General features: G+C 48.2%; 1 protein-coding gene across 3 annotated transcripts; it reads right to left on the reverse strand.

The window, feature by feature from the left end:
• Window positions 1-23967, reverse strand: LOC105693507. 3 transcript variants are annotated; one of them, XM_020856660.2, is made up of 13 exons: window positions 23809-23967; window positions 21436-22257; window positions 21032-21305; window positions 20825-20938; window positions 18767-18871; window positions 5498-5584; window positions 5285-5395; window positions 4561-4890; window positions 4256-4474; window positions 2675-3856; window positions 2311-2541; window positions 386-549; window positions 1-295 (listed from the first exon to the last, which is right to left on the reverse strand). In XM_020856660.2, exons 2-12 carry the CDS (start codon window positions 22248-22250, stop codon window positions 526-528), a joined length of 3492 nt encoding a protein of 1163 aa, XP_020712319.2. In that variant the 5' UTR covers window positions 22251-22257; window positions 23809-23967; the 3' UTR covers window positions 1-295; window positions 386-525. The 3 variants fall into 3 exon arrangements, with proteins under 3 accessions (XP_020712319.2, XP_048516047.1, XP_048516048.1); XM_048660090.1 differs by having other exon boundaries at window positions 23805-23965; XM_048660091.1 differs by lacking the exon at window positions 18767-18871.

Below are 23967 nucleotides of genomic sequence, written 5' to 3' on the forward strand. Positions count from 1 at the left end.
TGTTTCTAACAATAAATTTAGATATTTACAGTATCAACAGTTCTCTAACAATAAATATCAGACGTCATTATTATAATATATTCTTGCCGGCACTTTATTCCTCGTCTTCTTGTTCTTCGTCTTTCTCCTCATTCCGGAGACGTCGATCGGGGGGTGAGTGTCGCGGGCGCGAGGCGATTGAGCGAGACAGATGATATATTTATAGATTGTATCGTGATGCACGTGAAAAACAGGAGGCGACGGACGTAAGTCTGTTCGTCACTTGGACTCACCAAGTAGCGGCAGCGTATTCGTCCTAAAAGAACGAACGATTTGAAACATGAATGTTGTAATGTACGAGTGAAAAGGGCAAAACCCAACGACAAGGATAAGCGCATTATCGTACCTTTTTAACCCGGTCTGGAGACTGCAGTTCGACAACTTCCACTGAGGGAACAGTGGGGTTGGAAGTACGAGTTCTGCACCCGCGAACACATAGCCGAAAATTTGACTGACGCACCGCGGAGGAACCCCGAGCAGTTGATTTCATCTCCAACGAAAGTAGATTACCTGTAGAGAAAGACCACATTGTAATCTCCATTTTCTTCTATTTTATTGCCAAGTATGAGCTAAGAACAATTTTACTGAGCGGCGGATAACTGGCCTGTCGTTATACAAAAATCCAACTGACTCTCATATGGGCTGAGAAGTATAATAATTTGAAGTGCTAAATATTCTCAACTCGAGTTAGGTTTGTGTAAAAGTGCTTGCCACAAATTTCGCCAATATGAAATGATCCAATATTGCCTAGTGGCGTTAGGAAGGAATATCGATACATCAGCGCTTCTTTAACTCTTTCGCTACGGCGCGCGCGAGGGGCCTCACCGTGGAGTTCCTCGCGTAGAACGGAGCGTGCCACCATTATCTATGGTGCCACCTATTTCGCTATTCGTAGTAGCGAAAGGGTTAATGCCCGACAGAGCAGCGACAGACAACGGACGAAGCATATTATGTGCAATAGGTACACGTTGCATGTATGGTATACGTTAATCGACATCAGATTGCCTCGAACGAGGAGCTTGTTAAAAAAAATGACTAACTCAAAGAATGATGGTAGTAAGTCATTCGCATGGGAAAAACCGATATAGCAATTATTATCCCTACGGCCGTGACGGCGAATCAACGGAGACCCAACACCGCAAGCTACAGCGAACTAAATTAACGCTCCTATTACTATCACCATAGATATATTGAACTATGCTGTCACCATAGTCGCTAATTGTAAGTATAAGAATGCAAGCGAATAGTATCTACAAGTGTATTGGGAGTATTGGAACCATGGAAAATTCGAGGACCGTGAACGTAAAAAAGCCCCAAATTATTCGTGTATATAAGCTGGCCCCATTTTTACGCCTTGTACGGTAGCAGATACAAAAACTAGGTCGTACATATTACGATACAACCTGAACTGTGAGTGTGAAAGAAGAGCACCTGATTGGGCTGATTTGGTATCAATATACTATTGAACTATGACTACTGACACTGCTATTGAAAGGTGTGTATATTATGTATGAATTTTATAAAACTGTAAATAGAGTAAATGAAAAATTGCAATAGCTAGAGGATTCTGGTGGTAAAACACTGACCTTGGCCGGTCCGAATAAATTTCCCGCCGACAAGTTTCGTTTCGTTTGACATACTTTATCGCTTCTTTATTTTTGTCCGATTCTTCAGCTTCTGTTCTGTAGTACAAAATATGTCTTCCGTGGTTTCAGCGAACTCGCCCAAGATTTAACAATGTCCTCTAAAAAAAACTTGTTTTTTCACTTCCCTCAGAACTTTCGGCGATTCAGTTTTTCGCACTATATTCCCGCATCGTTTGGCGATGCGTGAGGTGGCACAAGGTTCGATTCTTCTATCGGAACAACGTCTTTCAACCGTTTCAGGTCTTCGAGGTCTCTCGGCGTAACCAAGTTCGCTAAAAACCCTCTCCCAACTTTTCGCAGAATTTGCAAGAAATTTATACGTAGAGAGGAATTTTCGTAGCTTAGCAATAAGGCCGGAAATGGCAAACTTTTGATTTTTGTTGGGTCAGCGAAGTTGATACTTCTGCCATAAATTTTTACCCTATGCCTACTAGACGTAAAGCTCTTGGTACAAGACTAGCCTGTGTATTCTATGCGATGCAAAATCCACCTCCAGCGAATGGGCTCTACCCTCTCTGTTCCATGCCTTTATCACCCCGCCCTTCCCTCCCCATTTGCTCTCCCGCTCCCGCTCCCACTCCCTCTTCCAATCTCGCGCTTTGCTTCTTTCCCGTATTTGTCTAACCTTCGTTTCGGGCTCTATCTCGTTTATCGTCACTACCGGGTCCGCGTCCACCGCGTTACCATGCCCGACTTCACGCTCGCCAAATTCACCATCCCCAAAAGGTCGGTCCTCGTACGATCCGTCGACAATCTCTTCTGCTCCGTTGTCGACGCTCTCAGCGACGGAGGTAACATCCCCCTCTTTCGCCTCCACCGCCAATTCCGCAGCTACGAGGAGAGTCCAAGGTTCGATCTTGAAACAATTACGACGAAAAGGAAAAAATAAAATCCATATCCTCTCGAAAGCAGCTTACACTTACAGCTCCAACTGACTGAATCTCGTGTGTATGTATGTAATCATGTGGTGGAATCATCGATTGACTTACCTCACTCGTCGTATCTGGCCCTGAAGTCGCTGTCATCGTCACGTGCGAAGACGTCACCAGATCCATCGGATGATCCGATTTACAAGTTTCTTCGCAGACTTCGTCCACGTCCATGGGTGTGGAAATTTCCAGCCCCGGTTGGATCGAATCATCGTCTTTTTCTTTCATTTCCGTTGTATGACACTCGTCGAGTACTCGGTACGCTTTTATTTGTTCGCGCCTGTCTTCGAGTTTGCCCGAACCTCGGCGAAGGAGCACTTCCTCAGTCGAAATTTCTTCATCCATCCTGGAACGAAGCTCTTCGAGTTGAGTCGAGTATTCGAGTTCGATCGCTGAACAAGTTTTGTTCGCCTCCGGAGACTCGAGGTCCACAATGCCCCGTGTCGCCGGAAACTCCTCCCGCGCCGGCACATCCACTTGCCCAATTTCATTCGATCCAGCCTCTTCATTACCACGGTTAATACTGCTCGGGATATCCTCTGTTGAACTTCTTTCGCGGGGGTGGAGCTCCGTCGAGGCGTGAATATCCATTCTATCGAGAACCTCCGCTTGGGCGTCGCTCCTCTGTTTTATAAAATCGTGAGAATCGCGATGGGCTTCTCCCGCGTGGGATACGCACTCCGCTGTATCCCGATTGCCCGAGAAATCCAATGCCGTATTTTTATGGTTGCGCAGAGCGTTCTCAAACCAGTATATCGTTTCGGTGAGCCGGTAGTTTTCATCGAGGAGTTCCTCCTCTCTTTGTTTGGAGAGTTTCTTCGCGTGCACCCGGTCGCGTTCCGCTTCCTCGTAGGTAGCGAGCCTCTGCTCGAGCTCCCGGATTCGAGCCTCATACGCGTGATTCGAGTTGGCCTGTAGGAGTGACGGCGACACGTCGCAGAGGTCGGAGGGAGAGGATGCCCTGGGCTCGACCACCGGCACCGGAACTTTGACCGCACGCTCCTGGATACGAGCCCGCAACTCGTGGAGACGCCGAACTTCCTGAAGAAGATCTCCAGCCGGAGTATCCGTTTGAGTCCCGCAACTCGCAAGTTCAACGTGCCCCTCGTCGTCCTCGTCGAAAATCCCGCTCTCCTGCAGAGATAGGGGAGTTTTTTGGGGTATCGGAGAGACGGGACAGGCGTACGTATTGTACGGAATCACCGTAGCTACCGCGCGATCGCGCTGTTTGCACAGCTGTTCCTGCGGATGAATAATTAAATTAGATTTCCCGATGCCAAGGAGGATATATCGGAAGGAGCGCGGATCGAACTAGACTCGAACAGAGGGTGATGGAACTGTGATCGCCAATCATTGAGATATAATTGAACGACCGTAGCTGTCGATCGGTATTATTTGGCCTGTTTGCAGACGAACGGAAGACGCTTTGCGTTGGTTCCCAGAGAGGTGAACATCCGTGAATATGAAGAAGGCGGGAAAAAAGTTAAGAAAGACCGGGGTGTCGGATCAAGGTATCCGCTATCGAATGTCGCTCGCGTCTCACGCGTCGACATTTTACGCTCGTCGGTAGAATGTTGGCGATACAAGGTGGGTCGGTGGATAGGACGCAGCCGATACGGATGACAGAGAACGTAGTCTCACCTTGTAAAGGTGAATCGGCTCCGGAGATACGATACCGCTGTCGGCAGGGTCGGGTGTGTCGCGGAGGCAGGGCGTTTCCTCCAACTCAAGGACACGAAACTCGAGCAGCTCGTTCTGTTCCCGGAGCTCCGTGACTTCCGCCATCAAGTCGGCCTCGCGTTCCTCCATCTCACGCAGCTTTTCACCGAGAGCTCTTTTACCGTTCTGACTTCCTCTGGTCTGCGGAGAAAAGGATTTGCGATTACGGATAACGATTACGATTGTGAGAAAACAAGAAGGAGCAAACTTGGGCATATAGAACGGACCTCCTGGAGCAGAGCTATCTCGAGGTCGCGAACCTGACTTTTAGCGTGGGCGAGTTCTCGCTGTTCTTCAACGAGTCTGGTCTGCAGCTCCTCGACCTGCAGCAAGACCGTTTCGTAAGCTTCTTTGGTGACACCGGTGTGTTGCCTGCACTGCCCGCATCCACCGGGTTGGGGTGAGAGCGAAGACGGGGCGCTGGACAAGGCGCTGTCCCCCTCCTCGTGTTCCTCTTCGTCGTCAACTTCTACGACGGGCTCCAGCTCCAGCCACTGTTTGTAGAACTCCTCCTTCCGCTTCTTGTTGCATATCCGCTCGAGTTTGCGTTCCTTTTCCTAATTCAGAATATTCTTACATCAGGGCGAGAATAACGAGCGATGAACCCGACGGAGATATCTGGTATGATACAACGGTCATGCGTGCGGATGCGAGAGATACCCTGCAATCGTCGCCTGCGTCGACGCTCCGGCGATCCCGTTCGTCAATGATCGTGCGGCAATAGTAATCACTCGAAATGTGAATATCTCGAAGGAAAGATACCACTGTCAGAGTTTGAAAGAAAAGTTGACAGAATCCTATTCGCAGCTGATAATCTCACGAACCGAAAGCCACCTTTGATAGGGGAGAATTGAGGAGGGCTGGCAACCGAAAGCCGAAAGAAGAACAGGCGTGTCATACGCGCCCGATATTCACAGACCATTACATTGTCAAGACGTTACGTAACAATACCTTGAGAGCTTGTCTGAGAACTTCGATGACCTCCTCTTGTTCCACGCCAAGTTCCCGAAGACGTTCGACCTCTGCCGCAGCCTGACAGACACCGTTGCACAAGCCCTCCGCCTGCAATTGTACGCGGAAAGATTTCGTTGCTACTTCTTCGTTCTATTATACATTATCCTCTCATAATAATTCATCGTTAGAAAGCGGGGGGATTGTACTCACGACATGTTCGCTGCTGTTGGAGATCTCTCCTATGCGAGGCGTTAGACGAATCTGATTACTTCGTTCCGACTCGCGCAACTTTCGCATCTAGAAGAATCAAGATTTCAATTTGACGCCAAAGCAGTCTCGTCTAACCGTCCTCTCGACTTTCTAATCAAAAATATCGTTGGTCATTTTTGTCGACACGACGACGAAGTAACGTTCGCGAATTCGGTAGGGTGCCTCGACAACATCGAAGGACCTCGTCGTCCGTGTTCTTCGTTCTCCTCGCAATCGACCTATTCTCGCAAGACCGCGCAAAACAACGTGTTACGACGAATGAATAGAACCGGAGCGATGAGAACTTGAAAATTTCAGTTCTTATCCAGACCTGGTTGGTTTTCTGGTCTTCCCACTTTTTACTAGTCGTTTATAATACCGGAGCACTGTATGCGCACACCGCACTACGTTGTGATCCTACTTTGAATTCATTCATATCGTAAACTATATTAAAATTATTCGTCTACTACATGATTTGAGGGATTTCATAATCAAGGTCGGGCGAATTCCGACCAAGCGCGCGCGTGCTTTTACTTTATCTCTGCGCTATGCACTATGCGGTGTTGTATTTATACATCGGAAGCTCCTTTCCATTTCTTTTATATTACCTATCGCGCATCGATATCCACTTTATGGAACACTAGCATATTGGATTTTTTTCAATCAAATTCATACTCTAATTTTTTACCCAAAATCGAGATTTTGCACAGGCTTCGGCCTTTGATTTTTTCGATTTACGGATCAAAAAATTACAATTGGACGCACCACTCCACCTTGACTTATACTGACAATGAGTTCAGGAATGCAAATTTGCTAGATAAGTTGATCTAACTGTCGTAATGCGCGCCTTTATTAGCTCTGGGAGCGAAAAACATTAGATATCTCGATTGTTCTATACAAAAATCGTTCGTATTTAGTTTTTTTCGATTCTTGCAACTGAAAATAAAAATTCTGCAATCGCTTGTACGTCCAGTTTGTGATTTATTTCAAGTATGGGAACGGATTCTCGGACTACATTCCCCTGCTATCGAAAGTAATGTACTTTTTATTCGATTTCGAGTCCCCCCATCCTCAGTAAATGTCGATTCCTTGCGTCAAAAGTTGCTGCTGTCGGAAATAGTTTTTTTTCCTTTCTCGTCTTACTCGTTCCTTCATTTAATCGCAATGACTGCGAAACGGTCACGAGCGATCGAGCATAATCGAGTCTCGGCAAGAAAAAATTATAAGAAAATATCGAACCTCATGGCGGAGTGATAACTTTCTCATCCCGTTAACGCTTCTCACCAACATGTTCACTTTTAGTCGGTCTCAACTACGGCCTCATCAGAGGATAGCGACAAACGATATACGAATAACAAACGTATAGAAGCCGTCGAACGGTCGGCGAAATGGCCACGTGATTAAAAAATCGGCGTGCGTGGCAAGAACGGACTCGGATATGAGAGTTGGCAAAATATAAGCAGGTATGCGAGTATCATCGGTAACGTGCATAATTACGGACACGTATGTGGGGAATGTTCGCCGACGTTGGTGTGCTGCAACGGCTGTCGGTACACCTGTAGCCAAGGATCCAAGTTCTGCGTACGAGTGTGTAACGCGTGGGCTTCGACCGTACGAGCTATGGTACGAGGCTCGGAAGATTCGGAGGCGAACGGATGCTGCTCAGGTAATGGTACGGTGGACCGTTAAGTTGGCCCCCTGACACACAGCTGAGTACCGCCCGAAGTCTCTCCGACTGACCCATACGAACGGCTCGGCTTCGCGGGACCAACGACTCGCCCCAACTGTATAAGTATATACCTGTCGGCATCCGTACCAATGGGTCAGGTGAATCGTGACAATCGATGGAAGTGGGTCGACCGCCGACGACGAGCCGTAAAACCATCTCGGTAACAAGCCGTGCGACCAAACGGATCCCAAATTATTCTTCCCTCGCATCGTCGCCGCTGAACTCGCGTCACTCGGTCGACTCGTTGCCCTTGCCCTTGCCCACCATTCTGTGCCACAGCTCGTCGTCGGGACAATCGGTCTCTTCAAACGGCGATCGCGATTCCATCACATCCGCAATCGGAATTTCTCCACGTTAAATCTTGGAAATGAGAGCCTCGAACGCTGCAACGGCGGTATCGTCCGGGATTCGTCAATCGAGTCATCGTTAGGTGCGTCGCATGTGCACCATCGAAAGTACCTACGGTAGGGACCGGTGGCGAGTCGACGCTACGGGGTGAAGGTACCGCGCACCGTTCCGAACCGTTATGTGTACCCGGTTACATTACACCCATACCGGCACCCAGCTGTTACAGGTACACATGTTTACAAATAGGCGTATACGGCATTCTATGTGTACAGCATCGGTGGGGAAACGCAATGATATTCTCGTACTCACAAGTCAGCACAATTTTGGAGGCTTTGGTCCCCGCCGAACGATACAGGGGGTGCCTGTCGGTATTGGGTGTAAGTTAACAACAGTAAACCTACAGGCGAATCGCCAATAAGATCACGTTTCATCGGCATTCGAACACCAAATTCATACAACGATCGGAAGCAAGAAGAAAATGGAAATCCGGTTAACCCGAGTCGCGGGAGCACCCGCCATTGGAATCTGGACTCTCATCCCTGTGGGCAGGGTATCGAATTGTATTCGCGGTCTCTACCGTTCCGGTGCAACGACGGAACCACTCCACAGGTCACACTCGTTCGTACCTATTTAGGTCTGAAGCGAGCGGCTCGGCGGCAGGAGCGAGGGGAAAGAAACTCGAGCGAAGTGTCGGTTAACTTTCACTGTATCACTACGGTTCACTAGGTCTTGACCACCCGGCCGAACTCTTTCGTTCGCAAATATGATAGAATAACGCAAAAATATCCGTAATTTCTCGTCGGTTTCCTACTTACCACGCGTGCCCGCAATTACGCCGGATTTTGGGTGACAATTTGTCCCGCCCCTTCCCCGGTACCGTTGGATATGGTACGTAAATAGAGCGATGGATAAACAGTTCTAAATATAGACGCATAAAATTCGGAGATGAAAGATAAGAGCGCAAAAACTAGCATCGTTTTCCGCCGAAAATCTTCATGTGGATATTGCCCGTTGAAACAGCGTAGCAATTGTGCGATTGCCGTAAACATAACATGCAGCAAGGCCATCTTATTGGCAGCTCTGCCAAAATTGAGAATTATCATGCCGCCGAATTAATCACGTGAATCCGACCGATGTAAATGGCACCCCCCCCCAAGATACGAGTAGGATACGTATACCTATACAGTAGGGTGGGTCGAAAGAAATTTTTTTTTTGGTCAAAAATCATAGAAAATATCTCAAAATTGTCGATTGTGATTGGTTTCGGCTCGTTCACGGTTCAAAATTTTTTTCCTATTATTTTTGCAATTCAAGTATAAAATCAAAAAATGACATGCTCTTTTTTTTTACTTAAAATTGAAGTTGAGTGAAAAACAATCACAATCGACAATTTTTAGATGCTTCCTATGATTTTTGACCAAAAAATATTCGAATTTCTCGGTCTACGAGGGAGCCCGAGCTTTGCTGGAATCAGGTAGCCAGCAGCGTAGCGCTTTGTTGTGAGACGTCACCTTCGGGGCTGAGCAGAGGTCACGCCCCACAACAAACCGCGCACCCGTGGCTATACCTGACTCCAGCTGAACTCGGGCTCCCTCGTAGACCGAGAAATTCGAATATTTCGACCCATGCACGGATTGCGACGAATCAAAGCGGGTCTACGACTAGAACCAATCGACATGTCTTAGAATTTTTCTGCTCCCAACAGCGAATAATCGATGGTTACTCGATCGATTGCATGAGTAGATGATTTTGGCTTTCAGATTTGGATTTCGGAGCTGATTATACGTAAGATTACTCTTGAAGAACCAAAAAAAAATTCGATTTCTGAGCAAAAACTGAATCATTGTTTTAATTGGGTTTAATATGCTTTTCTTACGTATTTTGATCTCAGGAATCTGAATCTGAAAGAAAAATTGATCTATCTCTAAGATTGACCGAGTTATCGCCAATTTTCAGAGTGTTGGCATCAAAAATAAAAAATTGATTTTTTGGTCTATCTCAATGTAATTTGAGCTCAGGAATCCGAATCCGAAAGGAAAATTGATCGATCTGCAAAAATGACCGAGTTATCCCCATTTTTTCGCGATTTTTGGCATAAATTTGAGGATATCTCGAAGGGAAAAAATCGTAGCTCAGTTTGGACAACGGATTCGTGTTCCTGAGGTCAAAATACGTAAGAAAAGTGCCATACGATCAATTTTAAAAAATAAAAATTTTTAGCCAAAATTTGAAAAAATCGTAAGGGGTACCCCTTGGAAAAATCTCAAATTTTGGCCAAAATTTTTTATTTTTTAAAATTGATCGTATGGCACTTTTCTTATGTACTTTGACCCCAGGAACACGAATCCGTTGAGAAAATTGAGCTACGATTTTTTCCTTTCAAGATATCCTCAAATTTGTACCAAAAAATGCGAAAGAATGGGGATAACTCGTCGAATTTTATAGATAGTTCAATTTTCCTTTCGGATTCGGATTCCTGAGCTCAAATTACATTGAGATAAACTGAAGAATAAATTTTTTATTTTTGACCTAAAAAAGCTAAAAATTGGTGATAACTCGGCGAATTTTAAAGATAGATCAATTTAACTTTCAGATTTGAATTCATGGGGTCAAAATACGTCAGAAAAGTGTCTTTCGATAGATTTTAAAAATACTTCAGTTTTGGCCCAGAAATCAACATTTTTTTTAATAGGGTTTATATGTTATTTTCATGTATTTTGATCGGAGGAATCCATCTATAAAATTGATCGAGTTATCGCCAATTTTTCGCTTTTTGGAGTAGAAAAATTGAGATATCTCGATGGGAAAAATTGGTAAATTGACAAAAAAATATTCTGATTATGCGTGTGAAATTACAAAGACCGACCATTTTATTACAAATCTATCAGTGTACCTTTTATAATGCATTACAACACGTTGCAAGGAAAGAAAATTTTATTTGGAATTTTTTTTTTTTTATGTACACTCGGTGCCTCTGTTTCTGTACCAAAGATCTTAAGCTTCGGTATGGCCTTATGGACAGAAATGAACTCGCTGGGTGTACTCTGAACCATTTAAATACTGAATTTTCACATATTTACTTTCTTAAACGGTTTGCGGTTACATAGAATTCGCACAAATGCCGCCAAAGGATGCCGCCGATCAGGTGGATGAAAGGGATAACTCAATTACGAGGTGTGAACAAGATCTCGATCAGGTGATGACAGCTCGTCTGACACCTGCTCACAATGGGAGTTGGATACAAACAAGGACTGTGATTTCACACCTCATCATCTATTAAAAAGCCATAAATTATATTTAAATTCTGGCACGTGCCGACAATCAAAGGAGTGTCCGACGCACGTGTTAAAAAAGGGCGTTGCAATATGCGACGGAATTTGATTGGGTGAGCCGAAGCTTGACACCGAACTCCGCGCGGACTGGATTTGCCCAATGATTTTTATGTATGGATTTTGGTGCGGGAAAGCTCAATGTGGTGGGAGCGTAGGACGCGAGGCGGTACGCCGCGGAGCGGTAGAAAGACGAACGAGATAGAGAGCGCTCGAGTCCAGCCCGCTGGAATATGAAATCTCGAGCTGCTTAACCCGCCATCACGTTTTTCACTATATCTCGGGAACGAATGATCGGAATTTGATGATGCGTTGAAATTAGAATTCGTGATTTCGTGGTCATGGATCTTATTTATAGATTAGGTTCGTTGCTGAATTTGATCGACGGATTCGTGTTCCTGAGATCAAAATACGTAAGAAAAACATATTAAACCCAATTGAAGACAATGATTCATGTTTTGCTCAGAAATCGAATTTTTTTTTGGTTCTTCAAGAGTAATCTCACGTATAATCAGCTCCGAAATCCAAATGTGAAAGCCAAAATCATCTACTCATGCAATCGATCGAGTAATCATCGATTATTCGCTGTTCGAAGCAGAATAATTACAAGACATATCGATTCCTTTTAGTCGTTTAGCCCACTTTGATTCGTCGCAATCCATGCATGGGTCGAAATATTCGAATTTCTCGGTCTACGAGGGAGCTAAACTGGAGTCAGGTAGCCACGGGCGCGCGGTTTGTTGTGGGGCGTGACCTCTGTTCAGCCCCGAAGGTGACGTCTCACAACAAAGCGCTACGCTGCTGGCTACCTGATTCCAGCAAAGCTCGGACTCCCTCGTAGACCGAGAAATTCGAATATTTTTAGGTCAAAAATCATAGGAAGCATCTAAAAATTGTCGATTGTGATTGTTTTTTACTCAACTTCAATTTTAAGTAAAAAAAAAAAGAGCATCTCCAAGAAGACCATGCTGAGAAAATGAAAAAAAAAAACTTTTTCATCCCACCCTACTATATAGGTATACTTTCCGACCACCTTCGAAGCTTTGGCACTGTATCACATTTTTCTCTGCTTCGGAGTCTTGCTCGCCTTTCTGATCATCGTGTTAGTTTTTTTTACCTCGCAACCAAACAATGGTTTGAGCAGGTGTTGCATCTTCGCCACCTCTTTCGCCGTCGCGATGAAATCGTACGTTCGAGCTCGAAAGAACCGAAAGACCGATTCCGATGTGATCGCAGATCCGGATTCAGCGATATCTCGTTTGTCTCGGCGTCGCTTTGCGTTGGTTCGCGAATTCGAATTCGATCTCAATTCTTAGCAGCGGCACGGATGCGGGCGCCAGGATCGAGGAGTTGGCAGTGGAAGAACCGTTATTGTAGTGTATCTACACGACGCTGAGCGAGAACCCCATATTAATTATGGTTCGTTTTGCCCGCTAGCAAGCCAGGTCCGTTGAATGTAGTAGGGAGTGCCGACGAGTAAACGCGTAAGTCGAAAAATTCGTCTCAACACTTGACCGGAAAACCAGTCCCATTGTTGACGGATTCACCAGTACCCATTACTGACCATAAACCACAGAGGCGTCGGCGAATCCGCGAACGAACAACCGTTTGGTCTTCTCTATTTATAGGGCCAGATTTTCATTTCCTCGTCCGAATACCTTCGCATCGAAAACGCAAACGGCATCGCGTACAAGCGGAGATTCTGCATTAAACTTACGACTCACAGCCAATTACACTCGGCCCGCCGCTCGATGCGCTTCTAAACGATAAATTTAAATACCGAAATTAGAATACCGAAACAACGCCTCGGAAGAGAACACGTCCCATATTCCGAATTCACTGGATCACAATCAAATAACGCTTCGCAACCAGAACCATTGGAGTCAACCAATGCTGCCAAGTACACGATACGGACTTGGCATTATGCAATAAGTTAAAAATGCGGATCTGTAATCGGGCCAGAACAAACCGATTACACAATATTTTAGCATAGGTAATACGTCTATAGGTCACAGGTGACGAAAGTAAAAACAAAATAATAATTCGGATTCGATGGTACAAGTGGAAATAACTTCCATCAATGGATGTGCGACGCCGCTAGGATTCGATGATTGTACAGGTGGCGATATCCGATAATATCATCACTTTTAGTCGATTCTATTTGTTTCGTGCGACTATACGATGACACGCGTATCGCGCAACAGTGGCACGCGGAACGGAGCCGCAGCTGGAACGTCTCCGTTGTACTCGTCATAATTCGTAACGGTTGATAACTGAGGAAAATGTCTGAAAATATCGACAAATTGAACCTGCAATCAGAGTTGTCGATTACTGGGATAATGTAGCGCTTATTCACAACTCGGCCACATATCCGCGCGAGGCAATGTAAGTTATGGCGCTCCCACGCACGGGGCACATCGAACGATCGTATCGCACTCGAAACCGCAAAGCGTATACCCATACGTACGTACGTACGTACGTTCTTACACAGCCAGTTTCTCGGCCCCTCACGCACTCGACGCTCTTTCAAAACGGGATAAATTTTGCTCGGCACATAGCTAGCGGGTATAACGTGCGTACGAGCCACTCTCTTGTTTCGCTACGCCGGATCTCGTTGCGGGAAACCATATGTACTTTTAGTCGGAGCACCTCGCAGCTGACAAATCCGTGCTCGGGAATCGGATGATACGACACACGAGAGAATCTTCACCGATCGTATTCTCGATATCTTACACCGTTCGAGATGTTTCCATTTCCGTTGATGTTTAATTTTTTTTATCCCATTCGGTGCTCCGTTCACCGAATATGTGGGGTGGGGATGATCGAAAAATTGAAAATAGAAACCCTGCATGGGAAATGAACGATTCGCTTCTCGCAGACTCTGCAGACGATCAAAATATTGACTCGAGTTGAGTCGAGTTTTACGGAGTAGGAATACAAATGACCCGCGTAACGAGTGCCGTCCGCGCGTGCTGTTTACCGTGACATGAATTCGATTAGCCAAATCACATATTTGCAGAAGTACATCCTTGGATATAGGTAGATGTTGATAGGTGGACGACACGACCGTGTGATTTATATACCGGATCTTGGTGATAGGTTTTGATGAGTCGCTGAGATGCGCCGAGATATGGACCGACGGCGTAACGATATACTGCACGGACGGACGATGATTGACGCGAAAACAAATTGACCATCGAATTCGATCAAAGTCGATCGAAGTCGCGTCGACGGGCCAGTACCGTCAATTCGGCTGGCTTCTTCCCAATGCTAGGTACTACATAATGGTTCGCGCTCCGTTGCAGTACGACTTTACACGGTGGAGAAAACGACGCGGCGTTGCCCACGGCAGGACACACGGAAGTCAGTGACCCGACTCCCCCCTACTCAAGTTCCCCACGGTGAAAATACAATCTAGAATCTATTATTCCATCCGGTTCGTGGATCGGAAAAATGGGAGAAAACAAAACGAAATGAGAAAGCGACCACCCGCGTGCGCGCTCCGAGCAGGACTATCGGGCTATCGACGACAGGTCGACGGAACTCGACGTGCGGATCAGTCGGGCATCGAGCTATACGCGTATCATTGTTTTACGTCCCCGCGGATATCAACCCTTCGCACTCGAGAGGTGGTGACTCTCGCTCGCCACTTCGTTTGGTGCGGACATCGCGAGTCGCGACTAACGCGTCTCTCCTTGATTTCTCAGTGGCGACTCGTTTCTGATTCAAGTGCCGGATCTCCTCGCGTGCCGGAGTTTCCATTGATCGATAATCGCGGACGTGCGATCGTACAGTTGGGAAGCGTGTGGCGATCTTTCGCATGAGCATCGGTCGGAAACGCGTCGATTTTTCAAGCGGGGTGATTCGGCGCAGTGGCCTGGATACCTCATACCTACGTACACCACGTGTTTTCAATTCGTTCTCTTTCTCTCCCCTTCGACTCGCGTCTATTCGTCGCCGCTTTCTCAACGCTCCGACGGGTACGGCGCACAAGTGTCGTGTACACGCGTCGACCGTGGTCATGGTTCGTCGAGAATATGGCGATGATTCTTCATTTTACTTCGCCCCGTATCGTTCGCGTCGTACGGCGTTGCATGGAGAAATTCTCGCCATTTGTCACAGGCGTTCCATAAATATGTGCGGGGACAGCGGCGACAATCGCGTTAAGAAACCGGTCCGGTCGTCAGCCAAAAACGATCGAGTACTCTTCCAGTCTCCCGCACGCATCCGATTGTTCGATTCCGTATGCCGCCGGTGCGTCGCGTGATTCAGGGTATCGCCTCGCCGCCCGTGCGGGCCGCGAACGCGAGTCATGAATCGTCGTTCGGTATTCCGGCGTACATCTAAATACGCCTTCTTATGCCATAATAGCTGATGCCGCGGTGACCGCAGTCTTTGTCGAAGCTCGCCACGGTCTCTTTGTCGTGACTCACGTACCGGACTTATAAGGGAACCTCCACCGCCGGTGGCCTACGCGAAATGTACGAGGAGTCGTACGATCGACCGCGATGCCGTAGCGCGTACGGTCAACGATGAGCCGAGCCGTCGAGCGTCGAACGCCTCGCAAAGAATTGACCGCGATTTCGTACCGACGATTAAAACACCGCCAAGCAGGCTTGTACCGCTCGGATCGACCCGGTGTAAGAGACGTTATTGCCGTCGTTATCACGGGCGACAGAGGACAAAACGAGGGGGGAAAAGAAAGGGGTGCAAATTTTGCAAGGTAACATCACGGACGAGATTATACGTACAACGTCGATGAGTCTCGTTGACAAAGCTCGTACCTACTTCCTGACGATAATTCCGCGATTCGCCCGACAGCGGCAGTTCCTCGTTCACCTGGATGTGCGTATACTCGAGTACAGCAGACACGTATGGGCGTTCAACTCGTAGACCGGAATACAGATACGGATGCTATGATGCCAAGTAGTGTGTACCGCGTAAACGTTATACCGTACATAATTGTCCGATCGCGGATCCGCTCGATCCACCGATCACGTTTGCAAACTTTCGCGCGGTTTTAATCAATATGAATATTCAATTCCCGGCCAACATTGCCCCAAGGCAATGTTACACTCTCCCCAACAGTTGCAGCGGTCAGCTATCCCCGCAGACAGAATGTATACGAGCTCAACAAGGTAGGTGGGTATAAGCAGCGAACTCGCAGTACTCCGATTTCATTGGTATCGGCACGGGAACTAGCGAAATTTCGAAGCAAGGCTCATCTAATCCCGATCCAACTCGCGCGTATCACGGCAGAGTCGAGAGTGAGAATAAAATAATTAGGGGGGGGAAAGAAAAGCGATGACGTAATCAGATAAATCGTATGAGATTGTGCCTCGATCGTCGTACCACTGCGAGTCAACGGTAATGCTCCTGTAACTCGTTCCTCGATTACGGTAGAACGGTGGAATCGCACGACGACCCGGTACCCGGTTCGATCGATTGATCGTTATACTCGTGTATGTAACTATACATACGGACACCGTTCGGACTTGACGCGACGAGCGGCGATAATGTCGGAGAAACTTTGTTCCGATCGAATAGATTTTTCGTTCTTTCCTTTCTATTTAGGATGTCCTACTCCGACCATTGCGTGCAACGGTTGATTCGACATTCCGTCGTGTAATGTATATCCGCGTATGTAGTACTTACGTACGTACGTAGGTACACGGGTGTAAGATAGACGTGAGAGTCGTTCGGTTGATCGGCCGGTACAGCCTTGGCGGAGATTCGGCGCGCCGCAACCAGCGCTGACTTTCTTCGCCGACGAAACTTGGTGCATATGCAACGTTCGATTGACCAACAGAGTTAAGAATACGTCGCCAACGAGCGAATCGCGCACTCGAGTGAAATGGCGTTTGACATTGTCCGCGGGATCGCAGTCGGTCGGTTCTTCGAATCGTGTCGAAAGTATAAGGCTCACCTCATTCCACGCGAACCCCATCCAGTCGGCGCGGTGACGTTTTCAAATTCATACAAAAACCCGCGATTGAGATGGCCGGGAGTTCGTCGGTTGACCTTCGTTCACCGTTACACCGCTGTAAACCGGATCACGTCGCGCGATCGACGAACCGGACAAGGGGTTGACCACGTTCGACGATTCTTCAAAATTAATGGTTCGTAGGAGGGATGATAAGAGAAGAGGAGGCGGTTGCTGCGCGCGTACGTTCGCCTCCGAAGTCCAGAGCAGACTAATCCCCATTTCCAATTCCCCGTTCACCATTGCCTACTGCCCCGTCTGGGGAGAGTTTCGTCTGTAACCGCAAGTGGCAATGGTTGCTGGACGGACCTCCTCTACCTGTTTCTTCTACCTGTACAACGACGTTGCGACGCGCGACGCGCGATGTGGCGCGATGCACGCCAATCAACTTGGCTTCAAATTTATTCACCGAGTGGCTTACTCCGCCGTGGGTATCGCGCGCGTGCATCGTTCGTCGTATACGCGCGAGTCAAATTCGGAAATCGATCGCGACCGATGTGTGCCAACGTCGGGCGTCGATTCCGTCGCAGTCGCTGTCTTCTCCTTTTCCACCCAGGGCGTAATAGCGATCAGAGAGAAGGAAAAGAGAGAGGAAGTCGGACGTTGGCGTACATTACTCGTATCCGTACGGTTATCGTGCGAATGGAACTGTACTCGGCGCGGAATCAATTTACAATTAGTTATAGTTACACACGCAGTCTAGGTCAGGTCGAGGCGAGCTCACAACCGAACGTTATTATTTTTCTAACGGCCCTCTGCGCACCTCTATGGCCTGGCGCTGACGGGCGTGCATCTACCCAAGAGTACAATACGTATGTACGACGACGTGAGGACTCGCACTTGCCCGTGCAACTGAAACACGCCACCGCGAAATTCATCTCGTCTGAAAAGGGGGAGGGGGAAAAATACAACGATAACTCCGAGCCGCAGACTTGAATTTTGAAACTGTACAGGCACAACACGAATGCGACGTACGTACACCGGCCTCGTCGGATTCACACGGTTTTAGGGTTTCGCAATTCGTATGCAAATTGCATCGACGAGACGAGTTCGATCAGTGATTGTGCCACCCGTGCGAACGCGACGATAACCGAGCGATCAATCTTATCGGTACTATCGTAGAAATATATGTATGTGTATATCTACGGTACCGTCGTCACAGATACACCGAACGACGGAGGACGAGCGAACAAAGTGTGCCCGTCCACGACCGCAACGGCAGCGTCCGCTCCGAGTAGGAGTTTGGTGGAGTTCGGGGACCCTGCGAGCAACGCGCCGCACGTGTTTACACGCGTATATCATCGCGAGTTCATCAGCTACAGCACTCAAGAAGTCAATTAGCGAGTACGCGATCTTTCGTAAAGAGCTACTTCGACGAAGGGAAAGGCTGCAACGTCGTTCCGGTTATCAACGTACGTAAGAGTGAACATAAACTTCGGTACTGCTATCTTTCGTCCCATGCGGACCTTTTACGGACCTAACCGCGTGCCGGAGGGGGCGGTCGCAGAGCGGTGCCGGCGCGATCGAGGCCCGTCCGGGTGATCCGAGCGACCGTCCCGACGACCGGTCCCAACGCTCTCGTAGGCCAACCTCCGAGTTCCTCTTACCGCCGAATTTATTCGTATTTCCTCCGACGTCCGAAAAGCGCGCACAATGAAACTTTGCGCCAACGAACGCGATATACATTCCGACGATTCTGGAAACTTTTTTACCGTTACTCGACCAACATACCTACGTAGGTACGGGATCCGCAAAAAAGTATTTCTTTTCCTTGTCCGTGAGAGTCAACGACGGCTGGACGATCGGCGATTGATTGTAAATACGTTGCGATTAAGCCTTACCAGATCGTCTTTCTTCGCCCGCAGCTTCTTGTGGATCCGAGAGCCCTCCAACACCAGTCTTTCCAACTTTTCGATTTCCCTTGTTTTACTTCGAATTTCGTCCATCTGCGAACAACGATCGAACGTCAAATGACCCGAAAAACCATAGAAAACGATCGCGCGAATCAAGGGGCGAGGTTTGAATGGGGGGGCAGAGAGTCGAGTTTCCTTCGTCAAAGTTGACGCTGCGTTCCGTTACGAATAATACGGGGATACCGCGTACGCGCGTACCCGCTTTCGAAATGTGACGGACGGTAATCCGTGATCCGGTGGTAATAGGATCGGAATCGAAATTGAGAACTTTCCCCTACGGCAGAAAACGACTTCATCTGCGTATGCGTTCGCAACGATAACGAGTCGTTGCGGGATTTCCACTTGATTTCTTTCCTCGATCCCGTTTCACCCGAGTCGTATTTATAACTCTTTCACATTTGGGTGGCGATTTACTTTTGATTCGGCGTTCGCGTGTAGCTGAATTTGCTAAACGTAAAAAATGAAAGCGAAATAGAGAATTCGACTGTGAAATGAGGGCCGATTATTACGGTTCGAGCAAAGAAAACGAATGGAACCGATAGATGTAAGCGCAACAAATTCGTGGCGCGAATTCGAGGTTTTCGTTGCGGTAGTTTTATTTTTTCCGAAAGGGATATCGCGTGGCACTGGACAGCGACGGTCGGGCGTCGACCATACGTTTTCCCACGTTGCTGCGAAACCCGTTCGACCGCCACCCGACAGCGCTGCGACCCAAATTCTCACGCAATTAAACGCGTTTCATAGGTACGATTTATTAGGTCGAGGTGGGTAAGTGGTAAGTGTCGTCGGTGATCCCCGGCATGCGGTGGCTGCCGTCGGGTCTGATCGACGATAAAAGCTCGAGTAACTTAACTCCTACTATATTATACCCGAGTTGGGTACCCATTCATTCTCCGATCGACGCCCGTTCCACACCTCGTAGACCTCTACGATATCGAGACCGACTCGCACGGATACCGATACGACGCGTTGAGGATATGCCACACGCACCGACGTAATAATACAAGAAAGCTGGGAATTGGCCTGCAGGACGCGAACCGAACACCATGGGAATTAATCTCGTGTGAATGTCGGCGGTCGCAACGATGAAAAAATAAGTTGCGGTGAAGACGGATAATATCTGTCATTCCTTGTTTAGCACTATCGTGGAATGTCAAGTCCTCGTTGTATAGATTCTAAAAATAAATGAATCAATCGCCGATTAAAGAAAATCTTGAAAGTTGATCCAAAGCGGGGCTTTTTTGAAAATCATCGAAACTCGCTATTGGCTACAGGTGTATAGTTGGAGGACGGGGCGACGGGCCGGCAGATCCCCTGACCCCCTGACTCGGAAAACGGATGGTACCTGTAATTCTGTTTGTCTTTTTTCATCGGTTCGATGATCTTCTGGCGTTGATTTGCCTGTTTTTTTTTCCCGCTGTAAACAGCCGGTTACGATCGATGTGGAAAAATGAAAGGAACACGCAAAACTCCGAAAAACAGTGTGGGAAAGTATTCGACGTATAGTAATTACCCGTCGAACACGCCCATCGACGACGAGTTATAGCGGAGGTAACACGAGCATTTCCTACACCGGATGATTTAAGCGCGGGTAATCGAGCGACGCGGAACGGAGGACACAGCGTGCGCTGCGGACTCGAGTGCACCGGTGCATGGTCAACGACTCGTCCGCGACCCGTTAGCAGTTCTTCCAATTGATCGGACACGGAGCTTCATTTTGAAAATACGCGCATTCCACGTTCTTGTACTTATGTTTTCTCGGGAAGCTTACGACACTTCAATGTTTATTTTTCAAAGCAAACTCCACTGCAACACACGACCTTCGGGCGATGGAGTCGCCGATAGCTTGTCCGTGAAGAAAAACAATCTCCCCTTCTCACCTCGGAATCCCTGCCAATTTTTCGCAACTGCGGTCTGCGCTGAATCGCACTTCTGGTCACCTTGACCGATTGCGACGGTGCAGGTAAAAGTACGAGGATTACTTACCATTCGTATTGTGTCGCCGCGAAGGGTTCTTTGCAGCGCCGCAAGCTGCATCTCGTGGTTTTCGTGTTGCACCCGAAGCTCCGCCGCGCGCGTCCTTTCCGCATCTGCAACAACCTGACGGAGAAGATTTCGAGATCGTATTGCAACATTTGCGGATAACGTGATATTTGCCTACATTCTCTGGTCCTCCTCGTACTTGTTGATTACCTGTAACCGTTCCTCCAGTTTCCTGTTCGCGGCTCTCAGGGATCGCACTTCAACTTCCAGTTTTCGGGCGTTGACGTCCTCGTTCGTTCCCCGTTTCCCATAGCCGTGTGGAGTGCCGACGCTTGACTTGAGCCGCTGAACGGAAGCTTCGGCCTCCGCGAGTCGTTTTTTCAGGACGGCTAAACCCCGACGACGGTTATCCTCAATCAGAAGTTTCGCCTTCGCGGACGGCGACGTGGACTCCAAAGGTGCCCGGGTCGGCGACTGCGCCAATCTTTAACAATCGTTACCGAATCACAACGAAACTCGGGCCGCATTTCAGCCCTGAATTCTCTTTTGATCGCACGTACGAACTACCGCGAATTAAGAACAAACGAAACTACGATAACTCGACGCTCGCTCACCTCGACTTGAGTTCGGATATGATTCGAAGATACCTCGTCGCCTCGCCAGTCTTCGCATCCTTGACAGCTGCGTCGAGTTCCCTCCTAGCCAACCTGGCGGCCTTTCTCTCCTCGTCGAGTTCCGCGCGTGTCGTCGCGAGATCCTCTCTCATTCTCCGCGCCCCTTCCTCCAGCCACTGTATGGTCTTCCGGAGCCTCGCGGCTTCGTCCCGTCTTTTCGGCAAATGCTGTTGCTGATTCGCTCGCTGTGCTTGAGGAACGGCGACCGTCGCCTCAGGCTGCATATGTTGTGCCTCGACTTTCGAACCACTTATACCATCCGGGAGCATTTTCCGCGGCGACTTTCGATCCTCCCAAGCCTTTCCGGGGATTCCGCCCGATTCTTTGAGTCTTTTCGTATTGTTATTTCTGCAAAGAACATCCCTCCCGGATCCGGTGGCCGCGAGGGATGGAATCCCGCTGTCGATAACATCGGCGCTATTTTGGCAAACGGTCGTCGTCGGGGTGCCCCGCGTTGGCCGTATCGAAAGGATTCTCGCGTCGTCCGGCTCCTGTCCACGATCACGGAGACGCTCGTTCTTCCGGCTGCCGAGAGTTTCGTCGGCGCGCTTAGGGGACTTGATGGGGACCTCCGTTTTGGAACAGCTCGGTTCCTGCCGGTGCCTCTTCCTTGCCACAGGTGTCGATTCTGCCCGGGCAAGGATATCCAACCCCTCGATATCGATTCCGGGAAAATCCGATTCCCCGGATCTCGTTGTTCCCGTACTCGTCTTCGTCGAAATGACGGTGTCTCCCGCTGAGGAGTTTGTACTCATGTCGTCCCTAGAAATCGTAGAAGAGAGATCTTCGTCAGCCCGATACCCGCTGCACTTACGGTATACGGTTTGTATGCGAATCATCGCAATCGGAGTTCGAATAGTCGACTCTGCCGGTGTTCCAGTAACAGGGATTCGGTCTGTGGAGCAACCGCACGACGTCGGAATATAATACGAAAAAAAAAAGAAGCCGTTGAAACTAAATTTACTCGATCGTCGCATGCATTCTTCGCCAACAACTGCATCGCGAATAACGCGATACGGTATTCCTTTCGCTTATGCGAAGCAACGGCTCGCCACGCTGTTTTGATTCGGATTGCGCGCGATAAAACGAGACAAAGTCCCGAAAGGTTAATCCAATTTAGCCACTGCGCTGCCTGATCGCCGATTAAAAATAAACGTTGTCATGAGATCGGATGTCGCCGATGTCGCATAACGTTCCACGAATGGAGAATAGAGTTCCAATATTTTGACTCGGATATTGCGCGTGAAATCGCCACTCGTGGCCAGCGGTCTTTCCATTCGACCACATTGTCCAGATTGGAAACCGAGTCATGGCTATATACGACATACCATAGATCGGAATTAATTTGACGGAGGGCACGTATTTCGCGTACCAACGAACGAAAAAGTGAGAAGAGTGTTCGTGGTGTGTAAATTTAGCCGATGACGGGGTAAAGTTTCGATAACATCCACGGTATGAATATACCTATACAGATATAGATATAGATATCGATCGATATCCGAACCATCTGTGAATCCATGAATAGAGCGAGGGCGAAGTCGCGGAATCGGGAATTGACAAACGGAGTTTTCACGGGTCATTCGGCTGCAATTTGCGACACCGCGACTCGTGACCGCGGATCCTGTCCGATGGCATCAAACCACCGCGCTATTCATAGCTCTCGCCTGTCAGCCGCACCTCGACCGCGCGGGTTCCCAACTTTCTGTTATAATAACGATGTCCGCGTACGGGTGGCTTAGCATTATTTCGGACAACCGCGTCACCGGAAAAATCCACCCAGATCTCATACGACAAAATGGACTGGAAACGTCGATAATCCCAACGAACTGCGAACGCCGGAACGAAGCGGCGATTCGATTATCCGTTATCTACGATTCATACATTGATATTGGCTGCGAAATGATCACCCCCGTATACCACGCGGTTGTTACCGCGATGGATTCGAGGAGAAATCTGAAAAAATCACGTAATGACGACAACAAAATTGCGAGTGAATGCGAAAGGCTACGCGCGACAGTTAATCGCCAAGAGGAGAGAGGATAGCGTGATGAGTTTTTAACGGGTACACCGTTTGGCCAACGTCCTTGCGACAAATCATCGTCGCGGCAGTTGGTAGCGGTGTTACTCGGTTACGTACGATACGATGCGATACGTTAGTCGTGAAGAGTATCAGCCGAGGATGTACATGCGTACATCCGTCTGTGCAAAAATTATACCACCACGCGAACGCAACGCGTAGTGGTAAGTGTAATGCAAATCCGAAGGCACGCGTAGTACACTGTCGACGCCCATTCCGTCGCATGACTTACCTACCAATTTTCAAAAGACAAATTTTCCCGGCGTTCGATCAGGGGGAGAGCGATAGTAACGCCAGGTGAAGAGTGTATTTGCAACAAGGAAACTCTGGACCACCGCGCGATTCGAGCCCCCGATTCAGGTCCGCCTCATGAGAGACACCGTCACTAACTAAAG

This window comes from Athalia rosae, chromosome 1, assembly GCF_917208135.1.
Source record: "Athalia rosae chromosome 1, iyAthRosa1.1, whole genome shotgun sequence".
Taxonomy (NCBI): domain Eukaryota; kingdom Metazoa; phylum Arthropoda; class Insecta; order Hymenoptera; family Athaliidae; genus Athalia; species Athalia rosae.

What these genes read in the sequence shown, in the direction of transcription:
- LOC105693507 (XM_020856660.2), bottom strand. Translation starts at nt 22,250, where the DNA reads ATGAGTACAAACTCCTCAGCGGGAGACACCGTCATTTCGACGAAGACG. An exon ending in AGCCGATTCACCTTTACAAG is followed by an intron (nt 3,857 to 4,255) that starts GTGAGACTACGT and finishes ATTCATCCGCAG; the next exon opens with GAACAGCTGTGCAAACAGCG. An exon ending in GGCCAGATACGACGAGTGAG is followed by an intron (nt 2,542 to 2,674) that starts GTAAGTCAATCG and finishes AATTGTTTCAAG; the next exon opens with ATCGAACCTTGGACTCTCCT.